Raw genomic sequence first — 20,620 nt, forward strand, 5'->3', positions numbered from 1 at the left:
CCCATTTGGACGCCCATCTATGCAACATAGTGTAGGGAACCTGCCCTAGCAAGGAGTTGGACTCAATCTCTAGAGGGACCTTCCAACCCCTGAAATTAAAATTAAACACTGTTATAGTTATTTACATGACTAATGTATGGCAGCTATTTTTAAAAGCTTAAAAGAGATTTTATTTTGCATATAAGGAATCCATTTGGTAGCCAAATATTTAGTTACATAATGTATAATAGATACTCATATAATCTCACCTATTACTGTTGCTACCCACCTCTGAACTTCAGAATTTTTCAGATAGCAACTGAAACGTTCTCTTCAGGTTGCTTTTTTTCCCCTTTGTTTTTTAAGTCTCATATACCACATGAATGTTCATTATACTTATCCGACACCAAAATCTCACACATATCTTAACTGTCAGTAAGTAAAAATTTCCTTTTCACTGAGAACTTTGCTGCCTGTAGCGTTTGTATTACGAATTCATTCACAGAACAGTACCTACTGATCTGTTCAGCCAGCCTGCAGGAATATTAAGGAAGATTTTTTCCATCAGCTCAGACACCACGTGTACATTAATCTCACATCCTCCATCTTCCACTGTCATCAAAGCAGGTCTAGGTACAAAAACGAAAGGCTCTTGAAAATTAGCTGCTGCAAAATTTATGAATGAAAGTTACACAATGTAATACAATCCTCAAACATATCAAGTAGAAAATTTCTATGCACACATCTGTCAAATACGTACAGTTAGAATATGAGCTTGAAATCACCAAACACCAGTACACAATGTTAACATAACTTCTAAAGCTACAAGTAAGCCTTACTATGAGACAGCTGCAGAAAGCCAGGCTTTAGTAATCTCCTTTCCTGAAAGAGGATGAGAACTGCACCAAATGACTTTTTTTAAAAAAACAGAAAGCACAAACATAAGGGAGATTATTTAAAAAGGGTGTTGGTTTTTTTTTGAAGGAGTCTTGCATTCTAGTAAGACTCCTAAGTTATCTGAAGTCTTACATAAGCAAAATATAATGCAGGAAAATTTACACATCCACAGGTTTTCTCTGTGCATGCTTTACTACAGTTAAAGGCTGCCCAGAGAGGCTGTGGATGCCCCGTCCATCCCTGGAGGTGTTCAAGGCCAGGTTGGATGGGGCCCTGGGCAGCCTGGTCTGGTATTAAATGGGAAGGTTGGTGGCCCTGCATGTGGCAGGGGGTTGGAGATTCATGATCCTTGAGGTCCCTTCCAACCCTGGCCATTCTGTGATTCTGTAAATGACAGCAAAGGCATACACATTAAAGTACTTAAAGTCACAGCATTTCAAGAATCAGCAACAGCCCTTATTTAACACTTTTTACACTTGACCAGTTGTGGAGCCTTATCAGTCTACTCTATATGAAAAAAAACTAAAACTGTCAGAAGCTGTTGGCACTTTGCAAGCACTTTGTCTCCCCAATGACACTTCCAATCACTAAGATTAAATACCAAGGAAAACACTGAGAAAAACCATTCCATAAAAAGTAAGGAAAATAAAACACCAGACTAATATATAGTCTTATTGTGCCATTACTGAAGAAACCAAATGCTTGAAAATACTTCCATGATTTACGTAAGCTGGCATAGTATTTCAAAGGAGGTCTCAGCACAGTGGTTATTAATATCAGATCCAAAAAGGAGACGGTCTTACAGATTACACTTGTATGACCATTTGGAAATTAAAACAAGTTCCTTTCCTCGTATCTGTCATTAGGTACTTCTAATATTTACTGATCTTTAATTACTTTGCACAGTGTCCTGCATTCTAGCTGCTAGATGTCAGTAAACGCCACTGTTGTCAACTGCACTGATTTCAGAGAGCACCAAAGAAGTCCTTGGGAAGCAATTTACTCAAAAATACTAGTAACCCTCAATCGTAATAGTAAAAACCTGTTGGAAAGTTTAGAATGATTTACAAAGAGATCATTGCCACCTATGCTGTGCTCCCACTGAATATTAACAAACTCACTAAAAATATGAAAGAATAAGAAGTAATTAATCTGCAATTGTCTGTTGCTACCAGCAAGGACCACTACATGAAGTGTAAAGCTTTGAAAACCAAAGACAAAGGTGGTCTAAAGATAGTAGGTAGGTTCTTCAATAGAAGTTCTTCTTCCTTGTCTCTTAGTTTTCAAGATTTCTTCTAACTTTCTTTATTCATATCATGACAGCCCAGAAGGATTACTGAAGTACTTACACACTGTACAACACTTCAGTAAAGATGAATGTTCAGCATTCTGATCATACAATAACACAGATAAAAGAAAACCTTTTAAGCATATATACACACATCTAAGCTTGCACCTTCAGCATCTAGAAAGAAAACCTAAATTGGATTCACAGCAGATGAACAAAACTGGGCTCCAACAGTTCAGTGGAAAAAGTTGGTGATTTATAGCACTGACACAGGGAATGGCTACACTGACCTGCTGAAGTGGAACCATAGATTTAAGACAACTTAATTCTCTTAAGTATAAAGATTCTACCACACTGTCTATTTAGTATCTTAAATATTTGCATTCTTAAAATAACACTCTATCAGGCTTATTAATTCCTACTCTTCCCTGAAGAAGCATGTCAAATGACAGACTAATCATTCAACATCAACATGCATTCAAATGCTGATCCAAACACTGGAAATCTGTTTTCTTTTTTTCTCCTTTTCAGTGAGAGGGCAAATGGATGTAATTCACATTCATCTTATGAAAGAGGTGGGGGAATCTTTTCAGTTAAAAATGGACCTTTTTGCACTTCATTCTCCCTCATAGGATAAAAGCAGCATATAATTTTGCTATGATACTTGAATTCACTGTGGGCCTTTCAAATGTAAGAACTACTTAATGACGTTGCTACATCAACGACATCTGTTTTGTTTCTTAAAGTATCCGTCTTGTGTCACAGTGCCATCTACTGATAACTTCACATCCCTGCTCTTGAAGAATGCTACTGAAATCATTTGTTAGTACTGTTTCCACCAGTTTAACTATGTGGTTGTGTGTTTGCACATTTTCAAACTTAGGCTGAAAGAAGAGGCACAAGGAGTTTTCCTCTGGTCCTTAAGCTCCTCCTTTATCCTAACTCAATGAAGCAGAACTGGATAAACCTTGTTACACAATATTCAAAGGAAGGAAAAAGTTGCATTATGCACAGGTGGAATTCTTTGTTTAAAACTAATACAGCAATTCATGAATTGATCTTTGATAATAGCTTAGAAAACCAGAGAAGACTAATCAAACCTTAAGTACACAATTTATTACGTATGCAAGAACTTAAAGCAAAGAAAATTTTAGTTCACTTCTCTAATAGAACATTTTATTCTTTTTTTTTCTTGTTTACCTGTAGAATATTTTTACTTTGTTGTATGGCAAACATCTAAAACACTGCTTGTAGATCATGTTCTCATCTGCCTGAAGTTCCAAGCCACATTTAGCACAACCCGAGTATGTAATTATAGGCAGAGAAGCCAGAACACACTCCAGCGAAGTGTCAGCACAGAAGATGAGCTGCCTGTACTGACCAGTTGAAATAGTAAACTTCAGCTGTGAGACACGGGCTTTCACTTGAATCACTCCTATAGAAACAACAATTTCAAATAAAATTGCAATCAGTTTTATAGATAAAGCAAAAGAAATAGGTATAGCTGATTCAAAAACAAAATCATTAATAAGGCTTTATGAATTTTATTCATTAGAATCACACTGTCATATTTAAGAGATTATTTCTGCAGTGAAGAATTACTGTGCCTAATACTAAATCAAAAAAAAAAAAAAAACCAACAAATGTAGTTTCTTCTTAGTTACTGCTGCAGTAAATGCCAACATTGAAAAGCCTGAATAAAGATCAAGAGAATGCAATTATTTGCAAAAATAATCAGCAAAGTCCATCAGTACCAGAAAGCAATCAAAATTATTTTCTATCAGAAGAAAGCTGGTGTTGGAACTCTGATGAGACAGGCCAAACTGAAGAACATTACTCTGTGCTTAACAGAATATCTACTTTGGAAGTGAAAGAAACACCATCATTAGAAGAAGATTCAGTTGCTTCTATACGCATGAATATAATGGTGATGATTGAGTGTAATTACAGAATGAAATAGAAACATTCAAAAGACAAATGGAAAATTATTTCATAAAGATCTATAGATCTCAATGTATACCAGCAAATCAAATCCCACATTAGGTAAAGTTTAAATACAGGTTATGGATCCAGGAAAATACTATGACATGACAACATGACAAGTCCATGATCTGAAGCATTAGATGCATTCACACAGTAGTTTGGTAAAATCACCTACACAGTCTAAACTGTTCTTAAAAATGGGGTGGGTCAGTAAAAGTGTAATATCAACCACAACTAGAAGTAAAAACTCATTTGCCTCCATCCTGGTTCAGATAGTTAAAGCTCTGCTTTTTGGAGTCTATTTGCCTTCCATTGGTTTTATACATAAACGCTTAGAAATTAATTTAATTTTGTTACTTCTACACATTTAATACTAACTTCAGAAATAAGTTTTCAACAGCAGCAGCTGTTTTACTCTAGTTCTAGAGAATCAAAAAGTATCCCACAAACTCTTTTAGTGGCAAATCACATTATTACAGTAGTTGGTGTGGGCAACAAAAGGCAGTACTTCTCCATATGTTCCAGAGCTATTTGTGGTGTGGCACCACACAGCAATAGTTTCTTACCTCTGTGCTTACAGAATGAAAGCTGCATTCCCAGTTTGACTGGACACCAAGCAGTAGCCTGCTGAATAAATTCAGGCTCTCAGAACTGAGTTAAGTTTAAAAAAATAATTACTTGGAGAAACATAGCTAAAGAAAATGTTACTGCTATGTACAACACCACGTAGACACTACAGTACTAAATATAACAACTTTACCTGAGCATTTTTCCTCCAAATACGCTGAGAGATTTGTCACTTTTGTAAGGGATGCTTTGCTGTTCTGAAACTTTTCTTTAAATGCAATTGCTCTTTTGTCATCATCAAACAAACACTCACAGGATGACCATGGAGTTGAGTGCAGTTCAAAGTCACCCGAGACAGAACTGTGTTGGACCAGAAGGTATTTAAAGTCCCACAGATGACCTATAGAACAGAAAACAAGTAAACATGAGATTCATTTTCATATCTTGGTTAACGTATAGGAAACTGAAGTCATGAGACTGAGTAACCTATGAATTCTATTTCTTTTTTTCCTTCCCAGTTCTCTTCCTCCTCCTATTGGAAGCATGGGGAAGGGAGGAAACAGCAGCATGGCGCTTAGCTGTCTAACAAAGCCAGAAAGATCTGCTATAAATTACATTTAACAGTTTTTAGTCACAATGATGATTTGTGTGCATCCTGAGGAAGTTTTCAGATGACACCAAGCTGAGTGTTGAAGAAGGAAGAAAAGCCATCCAAAGGGACCCAGACAAGTTTGAAAAGTGTCTTATGGAATAATAAAAGTACAGGTTGCAAGCCTCATTTGGTTTTGGAACTCAGCGTTGGCATCATCTTCATACTTTGGGAATCATCTCTTACAAACATTACCTATGACATGCTACCTTTTGCTCTTGGAAAGCCCATCTATGAAGGATACTCTCTATCTCCTTCAACTTCCCCTTTTCCTTAAGGCTAGTAACAGCAGCTCTCAAGAACTTAGAACATCCTTGGATCGCTCATGCTGGCAAGATCCTATTGCTGTGTCCTGTATTTCTGATTTTGTCTAGGATTAAGCAACTACTGAGAAATACCACCCAGAGATATGCCCTGAAGTAGGATGGTTATGGGTGGTAATGTTTGTGGAAGGATATGGGGAGGTATCCACCATGGCTGTCACCTCCTATGGTTTTAGATTTCACTCCTGAATAACTGCAGAATCCTAAGTGACAGATAGAATGTTTAAAACAAAAAAGATAAAGGTATGCTGCAATCCTGGCAACGCCAGAGAGTTACAGCTTTCCATACTGTGCTGGCATATGGATTGTGCCTATCAAACAGCGTCTAGTACTATTCAACACCTTCAAAGGAAAGAGAATTTAACTCTCTGGATCTGACTCAGTCCCTCTAAGTATCATAACACAACCCTTTTTCACTAAGCCAAACAAAATATTGACTGATTCATACATGGCATGCTTCCTCACATTCTCATGTCCCTGCATAAATATTTCCAGGTCAATATACAAAACGTTGCTGCAATACTTTTGTACGTTCCTTTTTAAACCATGAAGGTATTCCTACAGCACAACAAGAGGAAATACACCACTTCTCTTATCTGCCTTGAAAACTTACTCAGCATTTTCCCCATCTTCAATGAGTTTAGAATTTTACCCCATGTTAGTAACAGTCTACCAAGAACGCTGGTTCACAAAACTGTATTTAATGTTTTCAGTAACCTACATCTGAAGAGTAAAATACGAACTGAACGTGTGATGACTACACTGGAATCTTGAGGGTTCTTTTTTTATCACGAGATGAAAAAGTGAACTTTTACTGCCAACAGTTGTTCGATGCCTCGAAGAGGCAGAATTTTGTGCAATTCAAGCATGTACACAGCTTAAAAATTACAAGTCCCCACTCCTTGCTCTAGAAGGCTGGGCTACCTGGTCTGTATCCTCAGCTGCTCTATCAGTAGCAGCAAGAACGGGATCACGCGCTTTCCTCATGCAACCCACTCACAATGTTAGCTGCTGTGCTGTGTATTCTTGTTCAGTGCCGTGGGAGTTATCTTTCTGGCTGTCTTACTTGGACCAAATGTTCACGGTTGGTCTATGATACATATTTGAACAGTTGTGAAAACACTCTTATCTTGAATTTCAGATATAATCTTTTAATCATTAAAACACCAGCCACTAGATACACAGAAATCTAGCTGGAGAATAAGACACGTTCTACAGAGAAATATACGTGCACAAAGCTAGAAAGAGTTGCATCACTGTTCTGCTTTTCTACTTGAAGCATCAGGGAATTACATTATTTTGTCTTAGAAATTATCTGTGATATTCAGTCAACTTTTTCAGCTCCAATACATAGTATTAAAAATACATTAGAAATTCTGTATTTAAAGAAGTAATATTCCAGCACACCACATTCCATAAAATTTCTAAACATTTATCTAATAAAAAGCATATATCTGCCCACAGCACAGTATGCACAGAGTAAAAGACATGCAGATTTCAAGTAATAAAGTTAACTGGTGAGTGCTTAAATTGGATTTCCTTCTTCAAGCAGTGGGAGGTCCTGCAGTTATGTGATTTATTTAGGAGTATAAATTAGTTCTAAATTCAAGAGGAGCAGGTAGAATTTAGAATCTACATGTAAAAATTCTTGTAGTGAAAATTTATCTGAGGTTGCTTAAGCTTTCTGGGTTTTATTTAGTACTATATGACAACTGACTTTAGTAAGGTGTGCTCAACACCTGAAGTAATACAGTATTTGTTTCCTAAATGTATCCCTTGATGAGAAATGCAAATTCTGAATAATCAATGTAGAAGCCTGGATTCAGATTATCTAAAAGAACAGTAACTGCCACAGTTAAAACACAGGCTGTGTAATTCTGCAAGAAAAGCTGCTGTCAGTTAATGGCTGGGCCAGATAGCAGGACTGCTGGGATACGTAACCTAATTCTGGTGAGGCAGGAAGCAGACAGCACAAATGAGAATTAGAACAAACAGCAATTAGTGCAAAAAGAGACAGCAACTGGAAAACTAAGCAAAACTAGTAGCTTACTTTACACCATTTTTTTTTGTTTGGTTGGTTTCTTTTGGTTTTACTTGTAGTTATGACAACTAGGCTCCAGTGCATCTTGTAACTAGATTCAAATTTGGGAATGTTCACACTTCCTCAGTATTGTAAAATGAGCTCACTGATGCTGATGAGTTGCTGATGGCATTACTTCCAAATAGATGAGAATTGTTAAAAATCTATTTCAAAATATGATCTTTTCAAGGAGACCTGAATAGAAAACACGACCAGTTGAACGTTTTAAAGCTGTTACTTTAATCAGAGAAATCCTATGATAGTAACCTATGAAGGTTTTACCTTTTCTCCTCTGAAGTTGAGGGCACCAGGCAGCCCCTGCTCCCCACAGCACCATCTTGTACTGTTTATCTTTGTCCTGTTCTACTGTTAGAATAATTTTTCTCTGGTAGCCTCCTCTGTAGCTGTACACAGATTCTGGAAAGTTTGAAATTACGACTTGTTATATGGCACAAAGCACATTAACAAAAAAAATAACACACCTCAATATTAAAATAAAACCATGCTGTTATGTTTTGAGTGCAACGTTAGGTAAACAAGAAAACACCTACAATTTCTTCAGGACAAAATGAAAACATTTTGTGATTTCTTCAGCAAGATCAGTCTGGTTTGAAGGAACGCATAAAGAATATTAATTTACCTTTATCCACCTCACTACTTAGCAACAGGACACCTCCCTAGCAGGTAGCTAAGCATCTCTGAGCATCTCTTAGTCATCATCTGACTGGTGTAAGTAGAAAGAAATTGTACTCAACCTCTCAGCAACAGACTGCCATAACTGGAAACTGAAGTTAATCTACTTTCTGTGCAATATACTCAAGTAACAGCTCCACAAATTTTCATAATTCATTAGTCGTATACAGCACAAATTAATATAAGCAGTATATATAAACTGAAAATGAAGATTTTTACAGACCCTTACATATGGGAAATGCCTGTTAGTTTCAGTTCCACACTAAACTACAATTATTTTTATGAACAAAAACTCTTGCTTTAATTATGTCCTCATCAGATATGTACAATATGATAGGAGATTCCTATCTTCAAAAATCTCAAATTGTAATGAGTAAAGGTGATTCTGACAATTCAGTTGACAAAATGGATGCATTTTTCTCCTTCCTACCAACACAAGCACTAACACAAGATGACAGTGCAAGATGATCAAATTAAGATGAAGATCATTATATTCAGCACTGAGAAACAGTTGTACAATAAAATAAAGAAGTCAATCAGAGCAGATTGGAAGCATGGAAAAAAGGGGAATTCCTTTTCCAGCTGCTAGAAAAAACATGGCAAAACACTGCATAAAAGTACACTGCTTAAGACAACCCTGATTCAGTTTGGTTTTGTTCATTTAGCCCCTCAAACTGATTCCAACTGTGTGAAATTGAGACAAAAACTGTTATTTTCTCCTGGCAAGAACTCTAAAAGGCATCACTTATTTCTGCTGCAGTTAAGTGTAATCAGCTCATGCAGCCTTGTGAGCATTTCTATGATTCTACATTAAGAGCTGATCTATGTCCTGATTACGGAACAGTGGAAGCAAATTAACAATTTGAACACGGAAAAAAGACTTCCAAGAAAGCAATTCCAAAATAACCACGTTCTTTATTAAAAAGGAATGTGACTACTTGAAAGGCACTAAAACAGGTTGCTCAGAGAAGCCGTGGATACCCCATTCCTGGAAATATTCAAGTAAAGGTCAGATGGAGCCCTGGCCAACCTGATGCAGTGGTTGGCAGTGCTGCAGTTAGAACTAAGTATATATCATTAAGATTCCTTCTAATCCAAGCCATTCCACGGTTCTACAATTCTGTGAACAGCGTTAAACACGAACTGGTGACAAAAGTCCTTTGGGAGTCCTCACAATACACAGGAAACTTAAAATTTCCAGAACAAATCATCTTAACGAGGTCACTTTCTGCTCTGTTTGCATGAAGAAAATACAAGTACTGCTGTGAGACATCTTAATAGGTTCATACTGGAAATTCAGTGTTGAAAATTATAGAGAACTTGCACAGACACACACGTAAGGACAATAAAAAAAATACTGCAGATACTTAAGAAATGAGGAATGCAATGCTTAGCTTTAAAATCCACACTAACAAGGAAAAAAAACAAAAAGAAAAATGTTCTGAACCAAGCAATAAAAAGGAGCACAGTTCCATTATAAAGAAAAGAGAAAATTCTGTAATAACTAAAATTGTGTAATTATAGAAATCATATGATTTACAGTCTAATCATAAGTATTTCTTTGGTGGTGTGAGGCACACGTGAAAGTGAGATAGAAAGCAAGGTTTGAATTAGTGAAGCTTGACTATCCCACACAATGCTTTAATCAACAAGCCATTTTTCTAAAGCAGTAGTCTACAACAAGAATGCACCTTGGAGTTTCAAGAGCCATTAAAACTAATTTATGTTCTTTCACCGTAGCTAAAGTATATCTGTCTTTTCAGCATTCCTACCATACGTTCCTTAGTGAAAACAAATCAACCACTCAGTGAGCAGGAACACCGTGTCCATGTGCACTGCCTGCATACTTCTCACACAGATCTGCATGCTACTGATCAGCAAGCATACAATAACCTCACTCAGCAGCTGATTTCAGTCATTTTCTTCCTGTTTAGTCCTACTTCTCCAACTATGACCTCAATGAGTGGCTCTTCACACAAGTCTTATTTGTGAATCATATAAAAAAATTTGAGTATGGAATAGGAACCAACCCACCACAGGTAAAATGTAAATAGCAATTTTACGAGGCGATTCTGAAGTTCTGACATTTGAAGTTCAGAGCACGAATTGAACTTACCTGTTAATATGGCAACGCTGATAATTTTTAAGATTGAGTGAACCAAAGTGTTTGGCTGAAGCTGGTCGAGCTGAACGTACTGAACACTGTCCAGTCTCTGAACCTGCCTTCGTGGAATGTCTCCGAAGTGAGGAAATTCTGATGATACATATGCCAATAAGCCATGGAGAACATCACCATTCACTACAGGGTAAACTTAAATAAAAACAACCAAAGTTAGAGGGACTCTCCTAATTTTGAGCTTAGCAGCTTAAAATCTATTACCTGTGAATATTTAAAGCAACAAAACCAAATCTGTTTTGAGAATCCTAAGGCAGGAAATGCTTGAGATGTGCAATACTTGATTCAAAATTTAACTGTACTTCATCTGCCTCCTCTTGATCGCATCCCAACATTAACTACAGTTACAGTATTCTAAGTTACACTGAAAAGAAGAAAGAGTCCTGGTGTTGTAACTTAGCAAGAGCAACCATTCTTGATCATTTACCCCGAACCTGTCTTAAATAGGTAACAGTAACCAATGTCAGGAAGACTAAGAACAAAGCAAACCCACAGGAACACTTGTGCTATCTTTCCCCTTTTCCCCAGCACTCCACAACTCAGTTATCTTTGAAGTCCTCATGCTTAATAGTCTGTAAATAATTTCCCCAGATCTTCTCATTTTCTTAAGCCTTACAAGGTCCTGGTGAACCTACCTACAGAGTTTTGTACTTTCCAGCTGCCTGCATTTCTATTTTTATCCATGTATGAGGCATTGCCAATAAATACATTACTTCAAACCAGTATTTTAACACTATTTTATGAAGGAAACTTGCGCACTATTATCTTACATTCTTCTGGATTGAGAACTGAGTAGTTCCCCAGATTCAGTAACTGACTGATAAATGTAGACTGCAGCATTATTTCTCCGTACCAGTGATTCTCATACATCATGATATCTGCAAGAAAAAAAGCAACCTTATTAATTCATGTGCAAACTGTATTGAAGTACCGTACTTATTTTCTTGGCTATGGAACCAAAAATCTGGACGTAGGCTCCACATCAGATCTTAACTTTTGACTGCCTTCTCTTTTTAGCTTGCTATTCTCTCAGTCTCTCATCGTCTGCTATGTCTTCTTCATTCTCAACTTGTTTGCCTGCCCTCTCCTTTTCTCCCTGCCTTATGCCTTCTTTATTACCAAGGACACATTGCATCTTAATGTATAAGACACCTATGGCTGACATTGATACATGCAAGGGACTTGCACAAAAATGTGGGAAAAGTACACGCACCAATTAAGTCATTCAAACTGCTAAACTTAATTGACTGCAAGATGGCAGGAAGGTGCCAAAGCTATAACATCACCCACATTTTCAGGAGTGATCATATGAAGTAAGAATTTCAGAGATATCACTTCAAAGCACAGTGATTTTTATAATCTACCAACATCCTTTCAGAAGACTTAATCAAATTTGCTCATTTGCTTGGCTTTATCCTTCATATAAAATATTTAATAGCCCAACAGCAAGTGCTGTATAAGCAAAATTGCTAAGTTATTACAATGCAACATTTCTGGCAAAGAATATAGTACTGAGGTTTCCTTGAAAAACTTTTGATGTATTTTGGAGTAAGCAAGTCTAAGCAGAAAACAAAGCCCACCTTATCTTCAATTGCTTTAAAATAACTACCAATGCAATGTAAGTGCTTACTTTAAGAACTCTTGTTAAGAGAGAGATGTAGCCATCTTTAAGGTATCATTGAACTATTCGAACAAAAATATTCCTATACTTAATTTTCTTTTAGGTGTTTAGCAAAAAAGCTGAAGGTTTAGATAGCTATCAAATTCTAATCAACTCCAGCCCTAAATTAGATGCAATCTAGTTTTCTATTTCATTGCATTCTCTTAATAAAGGGAGCATTTTGCTCCTAATAAGTATTAACAAGTACAAAGTATTCATCGGTACTCATCTTCATATGCTGTAGAGAAGTTCAGAAAAGCAGTAAGTAACACATCTGGTTTGTAACAGCACGTAAAACACTGACAGGTTAAACTGTCAAGATGACCACAATAATTCAAACTGACATTGAGTGATACGAGTGATGTTAGAAAAACTGACAGATATTTAGCCATAATTCCAAGTTACTAATTACACACTGGTCTACTTCCAACAGCCATTTAAGATCCATACTTAAAAACAAACCAAAACCACTTCTCACCTGTAAGCAATACGACATCTCCAGGAAACACAGTGAGTGACCAAAACGCAGCACCACGCCACAGCACCACCTTTCTCTCAGTTCCTGACTGATCAATAACTACAATTGTTGCTACAGGAACTTTACATGAAGATTTGGGTTTGGTCTTCATCTGTATTTCTTTGATAAGGCATGGGTGTACTACTGTGACCAAAACATTGTACTTTTGATTTTTGCAGCAGCAGTCCTTAAGTGATGATAGTAGTTTCCCTTGAGGCTTGAACTCCATCCTCTCTTGACCCACTGTCATTCCAGGACCGGATGGGGAAGAACTCAGTTTAGCTCTCTTTGATTTAAGCCGCCTTTTAAATGTTGTGTTAAAAATATGAGAAAGATCTTCAGACTTGCGGGCTCTTTTATAAGAGCTCTTATGAGAGCTTTCTACTTGAGAGCACAGTATCCCCGAGCTCAATGGTTCAATATGGATTTCATTTATGAACTGCCCAGCAGGAACTTCACATTCATGAGACTCCCCTGCATTCTCATTAGAACTTTCTTCTCTTCTCGTATCTTCAAAGCCAATGTTTTTCTCATCGCCATCAGAACTGAAAAGTTCAGGAGAACTTGTATACTCTTGCTTACGCTCATTTTCAGCCAAACAGAAACATCTTCCAGTGTCAGATTCCAACTGGTAGTCATCACATTGCCTTTCTTCATGCTTACTCTGTCCTTCTGTCTCCAATAGTTCTACAGTTCTTTTCTGCATCTCATTCTGGTTCTTAAAGTGATCCTGTGCAATAGCAGCTATCTGACTTGAAGTCATTATGCTACGAAATTCAGTATCAGTCGACACTGCAAGATCTGAACAGTCACTTAATTCTCCTTTTGCTTTTGACTCTTGATTTGGGGGGAAAAACATATTCAGATACCGACTTAAATGTTCATGGTGATCATTTCTGTGATCCGATTCAACATCTTGTTCCACAGACCTTAAGTGTATGCTGATCTGCTTTGTACTGCCAACCAGATCAGAAATGTCAGAGCCCCTAATTTCTAAGTGACTGGATTTTCTTTCAGTGAGGCCTGAACAACTGCCACGCGATTGTTCATCCTGTCTACCTGCTTTCACAAATTTCTGAGGGAGGCAATCTGCAGCCTCATCTGTGTTTGCACATATGTGCCTACCTTCGGATATTTGAAAATCAGAATAAATGAAACCTCTCGTCTTTTGGGATGAAGTAGCACGAGTTACTTCCACAGGTACAGAAGATTTCACACACTCCTTTCCTACCATTAATCTCTTCTGTTCAGACTGCTGAGAGCTGTAATCATTTGTGGGAACTGCTGTGACTACGGAGTTTCCTGCCTGAAACACTAAATGGTCAGTACCTTTGTTTTCTTCATTAAAAAGACTGTGTATATCATAGGAACAGTGGAGTTCTTTCCACTTCTCATCAGCAGGTACCAAACTACTTTGTTCTGACACATCTAGCAGGCTTGGAATACTGGGTGCTCCAACAAAAATATGAATTTGAGGTCTTTCTGACATTTTCTATTTTTAAACTTTAAATGGTGTGGCTTACACAGTAACTACAATACTAAATACAGCCAAAAATGATATGCAAACTTTTCCTTATTTTAAGGTATATAAACTTTGAAGGAATATTTAACCACTGATAAAAAGCATCACTTAAAGTCTATACAACTAAAAGCACATTAAAAAAAATGGAAGTTACTTCCTGTTTACTTACTTTACAAGTAAGTAAAGAATACCAATTCATTTCTCATTCTGATACTCGGAAACATGGCAGATGTAGACTTGTAGTGAAGATCAGAATGTAATAAATAGATCCTAACAAAGTTCCCAGGAATCAAATTTTATTAGTAGTTTCCTCATGATCTGAGCAGACTCATGTTCAGATAGTATTATAAACATAACTTAAAATTATAAATAATAAAAATAGAGCTACTTTCAGTTAGTTTAGAGGAATTTGGTAGAAATGCATTATTTTACACAGCTATAAATTAACAAGCCTGATTTAGCAGAAAAACCACTACATTAGGACAACTATTATTTTAAGGCCAGATCTCAGGATATTACCAATAACTTTAAAAATGTTTAATAAAAACAAAGTAGTCACAGTGTAGATTGAGCAAATGATTTTAAGTTAATTTATATATTTTTTTTTATCATGCTGTCCAAGTTCCTAGCTTTTCCAGCTTGTTAAAAAAATTCAGCTCACACACTAAAAATGATACTTTTTTTTTTCTTAAGATATCTGCTAAACTATTATTTTTAAATACTCAGATACAGCTAAAAGCATTGTATGCATTAAAACGCAGGCATCTAACGACATGTTTAAGTTTTAGCAGCAATGTTAATAAGAGCTGTCGGAGCAGGAATTCTGTGGAGGTAGGAAACAGAGCACCAGCTGAGAAATTCAGGAACGAATCCAGCTGCAAACAGAAGAAACAGCATTAAAACAGACACAGCAATCAAATATATGAGGCATTACTTCCAGAGCAACCTATAATATCATTTGATAGAACAAATTCTCAGCTATAAAGCATTATTTTTCAACGTAGTCGCCACCATTAGTTGTGCATTTTCACCAGCAATCAATGACAGCCTGCACACCGTGCTCACAAATATCTGTGCCAGTGGAGATGATCAACTGATCACTGCTGAAATGCAGCATCAGAATTCAATTTCACACCTTTGTTTCATCCACGTCAGGTGCCATTCTGTCAGGCTGCCCTTCTGCTGCCATCTGTCACACAGCAACAAAATATAATGCAGTATTGGTGGGAAGGCTCAACCTCTACTGCCGTATCACCAACTCCTGCCTCTGACATCAAGAGCTGAGATAAAATAGGAGGCATTACTTTCGGAACAGCCCCTACAATAGCATTTTTCAGTTAGCACTTAACTGCCATTTTCTTAACAATCCACTAGGGGTCGATAAATCTGCACACTCAAATGTTCATAGCAACAAAAGCTACAAACATCCTGGAAGTCTAAATTCAGGTGTCTTACAGATGCAACTGAAGAAACAGCATACAACACTGAAATCAGTCAGAACACAGCACATAATAGAAAAAAAGCTACAAAACACAGCAAGTGATATTGCAGTTTTAAGCTCATCTGCAAAAATGAATCAAACTGGAGCACGGTATCCACATTTCTATATTTATACATTTAAGTTACAGCTCGAAGGAATACAACTTTTAAAGGACAATTATCATATGTGTGAAAGCTGTATATTACATAACTATGGAATGATAATACACTAATGAGCAAGAAGAATTACCAGTTCAACATAGAAAATAATAATGGACCTGGTAAGAAAGAAAAGAAAGGCAGATGAAGTATTCAGGGACAAAAGCAGTGGAAAGACAGAGTTGTATGGTTAGGGTGCAGTCGGACTTCATGATCTTGAAAGTCTTTTCCAACCCGAGCTATTCTACGAATCTATGACAGTGAGACTGAATCCTTAAACTAGTTAAGAGATAGGTAAGAAAAAAAGCCCTCCAGTGCACAACACAAAATAATTTCAAGAGCAGATCCACTATAACCAACAGAACTTGCTACTCCTACTTTACATCAACTTCAGAACTGTAACCTGACTGGAAAGATTAAATTCTTTCCTCCATTTCAAATTTTATTAAGTCTACTAGCAACTTTTTTTTTTTTTTTAGTTATGTCAGTGTCAATCACTACAGATGGGTATCCCTCTAAAGCAAGTACCCTATAATGTAACCTTAGGTCTTCAAATAAGAAGGAAGAGATGCATGAGATGTTGAAACCAATGACAAAGATCTCTTCTGCATGTGCTATAACACAAAAGCACTTAAGTTCTGACACTGACCTGTGCTATTTCTGAAGTATTTAGCAGAGGTCAGCAAAATAATATCCATGGGCTTTGTGAGGAACAGTTCCTTCATTTGAAGTAACTTTCAAAAGGGCTGAATACAAACCTGCCACAGGTGCTCCAGTCCTACTGTCCATTGCTTGTCCTTTTAACCTGCAAGAGATGTCAGAGGCTTTTCTTAATTCCACAAGACAAGGACAGGAGAGATAATAAGACATTTAGGTGCTAGTTTATAAGGCTGGAGTTACAAGAGCTTTCAGCGTCTGAATTAGATACTAAGCTGATATCTCAGCATACTTGTTTTTATACAAATCTAGTTACTATTATGAGGCTTCCTTTCAGACTCTTCTCTAGGCCGAACAAACCAAAGACATCAGCCATCCCCCGTATGTCTTGCCTTCACCATCTTAAGAGAGCACTGAAATATCTGTAGGATATCACATCAACACAACTGAATCTTGCTATTACTTAGCAAATTTTTGCTTCACTGACATTTTCAACACCTTCTAATTTGATTTGTCTTAGGACCTTCAGGGCTTAGAAATGGTTGGTCTCCACCTTACCCACAGCAGAACTAGATGATCTTTCGGTTGCCTTCCAATCCAAGCCACTCTATAATTCTAGGGTATTTCCCAGCTCGACTAATGAGCCCACTAGGAAATGACCTTGTTTGGCAATTTGAGTGACTTGCTAGATCAAAATCACCAGCTACAGTGTCAATAATAGACAGTGTTTATAATCACCTCTGTCTTGAAATAAAAAATACTTTAAAATAGTTTGGGCAAATTCCCCATAGATAAAACTGTTTAAAGAACAACATTAGTATTCATTTAATGAGTTTTGCTACCAAAGTTCTCTACCTTGCTCTAGAGAGAAAGAAGAATTACTATTAATCTTTAAAAAATGCAGAAAATGGCCAGTCTGATCATATTACAGACACTCTACTATCACAAATTAAATGTTTGCTTTTTAAATTGTGTATGTAAATGATTCAACAAGCTGAAGGAGCTGGGCTCGTTCAGCCTGGAGAAAAGAAGGCTGTGGGGTGACCTCACAGCAGCCTTTCAGTACCTGAAGGAAGCCTACAAACACGAGGGGAATCAACTCTTTGAAAGGGTAGATAACAGCAGGACAAGGGTTTTAAGTTGAGGGAGGGAAGATTTAGGCTGGATGTCAGGGGGAAGTTCTTTACTATGTGAGTGGTGAGCTGCTGGAACAGCTGCCCAGAGAGGCTGTGGATGCCCCATCCCTGGAGGTGTTCAAGGCCAGGTTGGATGGGGCCTGGGCAGCCTGGTCTAGCATTAGGTGGGAAGGTTGGTGGCCCTGCATGTGGCAGGGGGGTTGGAGATTCATGATCCTTGAGGTCCCTTCCAACCCTGGCCATTCTGTGTGCGATTCCATGTGAAATCTGTGGATAGCAAGGGGTTAACTACAAAGATAACAGGAGCTAAAGCTGGTAAAGATAACCAAAAACTGAATGCACATATCCATTATACCTGTTAATTATTACACCATTTCTTAATTTGTGAAAAGGTGCTTTATCTGTAGAGCCAATAAAAGCCTACCTTTTTATCTCTGAAATGGTCAGAGTCTGATTGACGGGTCAATGATCTTTTAAAAACTGTAGCTACATCAGCAAGTTTCACATTTGCAAGACACTGCAACTAAACACTGGTATACTTACTGCAAGAGATACATCATGGTACACAGTATTTCCTTCAATGTACACAGCAAGACAGGAATTTTAAAAATTAACAGTTTTTAAAATGCACAACTACATCACTAAAGGTTAAATCAGAGTAATTCGTTGTGTATAGGATAAGATATCCAGACTTTCTTGAAAATTCCTCTTCTCATAGAGGTGCTCCAGAAACCTTCTGTGAAGCTAAGTGCCCCCCAAACTACCTTAAAATAACTGCTTTTATTCCCTATTTTACCCTTCATTAAGGGTATCCTCTCACTACCATAATCACTTAAGCATTAGGCCAAGGTAGTGTAAAGGGAGCAGGAGCATGACAGATTCAGCTGCTCATCAGTTGTGATGAATGGTGGTCATAAGCATACATTCCTGATTTTAAAAATGATACGCAAATAAGATGTCATCAAGGCTTCACTGCTCTATGCACAGAAAGTTAGCTGCAGAAGTTCTACGTCTAGGTAACAATTTCTTTGTCTTTTACACAGTAGGCTTCAAGCAGTAAGTAAAATTACACAGACAGTAATGTATCAGAAGATAAAGAATTAAAGCAATATCATGGAAACATGCATCTTTTCTCAAATTCTTTATGAGATCTAACTATGGAGTGTGCTCTTTACATTTGAAGTTCTGATGCTGTTTGATGCTGAACATCTTAACCAGTAAGCTCATAACCTGATTCCTACAATATGAAAAATTCATTGGCCATTACCATTGAAAATTTGGCTATTTAGAGAATAAATACATATAAATAGGATATTTTAAATCTTAAATGTGAGCTTTTTTACCCCTCTCACTTGCATGGTAGATTCTACACTTCTATCTGTAGTTAGAAGACAGTTGCACTGACCTAACAGAAAAACAACTCTTAATAGCCATTTCACAGCATTCACTTCCAGCTAAATTCACTCTACAGTTTCTTTTTTTGAATAAATTTATATTGTATGATTGTTAAGTAGAAAATCTATGTTAATCACCAGCCAAAGGAAAAATGGATGCAGAATGCTAACTATATCACAGGCCGCCTTTACTATGAAGCTCAAGTCTCACTCTAAAAATTGAGTGTCTTTTAAAAAGCCAGGTACTGTAGCTAGCTGTACAATAACCTCAAAAACCTGAACCAACTGCATGCAGTGTAGTGACAGTTTCACACATTTATAAATTCTGAACAACAACACTGGGATTAAGATATGAACATACAACATGTCTGTGCAACTTGGGCAAGAAAAGAAAAAAGCTCCAATCAAAAATATGTCTCTTGATCTGCAATTAAGATGTTTTCTCTAGGTGTTTGGACTGTATATGGGTATTCATTCAACAGCTGCATTAGATATGAATATAAAACATTTTCTGAAACCAAATGATGCAAAAAATCTGACAACTCAAACATTACACATTTCCAGTTCAGTCACTGAGATAATCCCTTTCAGCTGAGAACTGGAATAAAGGTAAAGGTAGTAAGTTTTCTGATTCACGTGATAGCTCTTTCCTCACCACCTTTGTGTTGTGCCAGATCTTGTCTTTTAAGCAACAAACATTGCTTATTGATTTTTGTTTTGCAATACACTAAAAACACATAATTAGAGACGAACAGTGTCTGTTACAAACAAAAGAAGTTAAAAGTTCTTTAGAACAGTGACCTTATGAGTAGGAAGGAAAGATAAAGGTAAAAGGTCAGAGATACACAGAAGCAACGTGCATGTTTTAAAGAACGTGCATGCTATAAACCCTTCACTTTGAGAATTATTGCAGACAATTGAGCTACTATACTTTCTGCCAAGGAAAGATACTCCTGATACTGCAGTGTAGTCCAAAACCTCACAATTTAGAATGAAAATGTTTGGGGGGGTTGATTTTCCCCCCCCCCCAAGAAAAAAAAAAGGACACATCTGCAGAAAATTATCCACAAGCATAACTACCAGTGAAAACCTATTCCACAACTTAAATCTTCTGATAAACTGAAGCTGATTAATAAATACAGGACTTAAGATGAATATGAGGCAGTTTGTCATTGTCAAAGAAACAAGATCTAGCAGCCCTTTACATCAGATTAACTGCCTGTTTATTTATTAGAATCAAGGTAAAAAAAGAAAACATGCAAGGCTTGCAGCAGGTTTTTATTTTCTTATTGCAAACGTTTGGATAATTAAGCAAAACAAATTCTTTAATCAAGAGAACAATTACTTTCCAAACTGAGTAACAATTCAGTGACCTTTGATTTAGTGAGGTTCTTTTAAATCTTTTTTTAAGACAATAAATACCTTTCAAGTTAATAATACAAATACCAGCACATCACCATT

The 20,620-nt window shown here is 36.9% G+C and overlaps 1 protein-coding gene across 8 annotated transcripts in view; it reads right to left on the reverse strand.

Moving 5' to 3' along the window:
• Positions 1–20,620, reverse strand: part of SHLD2 (shieldin complex subunit 2) — a 35,137-nt gene that overhangs the window by 899 nt on the left and 13,618 nt on the right. For 2 of the 8 annotated variants that reach the window (XM_031602465.2, XM_031602464.2), the window contains exons 4-11: positions 16,731–16,777; positions 12,774–15,209; positions 11,406–11,513; positions 10,576–10,770; positions 8,049–8,183; positions 4,908–5,114; positions 3,365–3,599; positions 493–608 (exon numbers count right to left, since the gene is read on the reverse strand). In XM_031602465.2, the coding sequence (XP_031458325.2) occupies positions 493–608; positions 3,365–3,599; positions 4,908–5,114; positions 8,049–8,183; positions 10,576–10,770; positions 11,406–11,513; positions 12,774–14,301 (2,524 nt within the window). In that variant the 5' untranslated portion in view covers positions 14,302–15,209; positions 16,731–16,777. The other 6 variants (XM_031602466.2, XM_090144785.1, XM_090144787.1 and 3 more) reach the window with 6 other exon arrangements.

Source organism: Phasianus colchicus, chromosome 8 (genome assembly GCF_987193195.1).
Source record: "Phasianus colchicus chromosome 8, bPhaCol1.hap1.1, whole genome shotgun sequence".
Lineage (NCBI taxonomy): Eukaryota > Metazoa > Chordata > Aves > Galliformes > Phasianidae > Phasianus > Phasianus colchicus.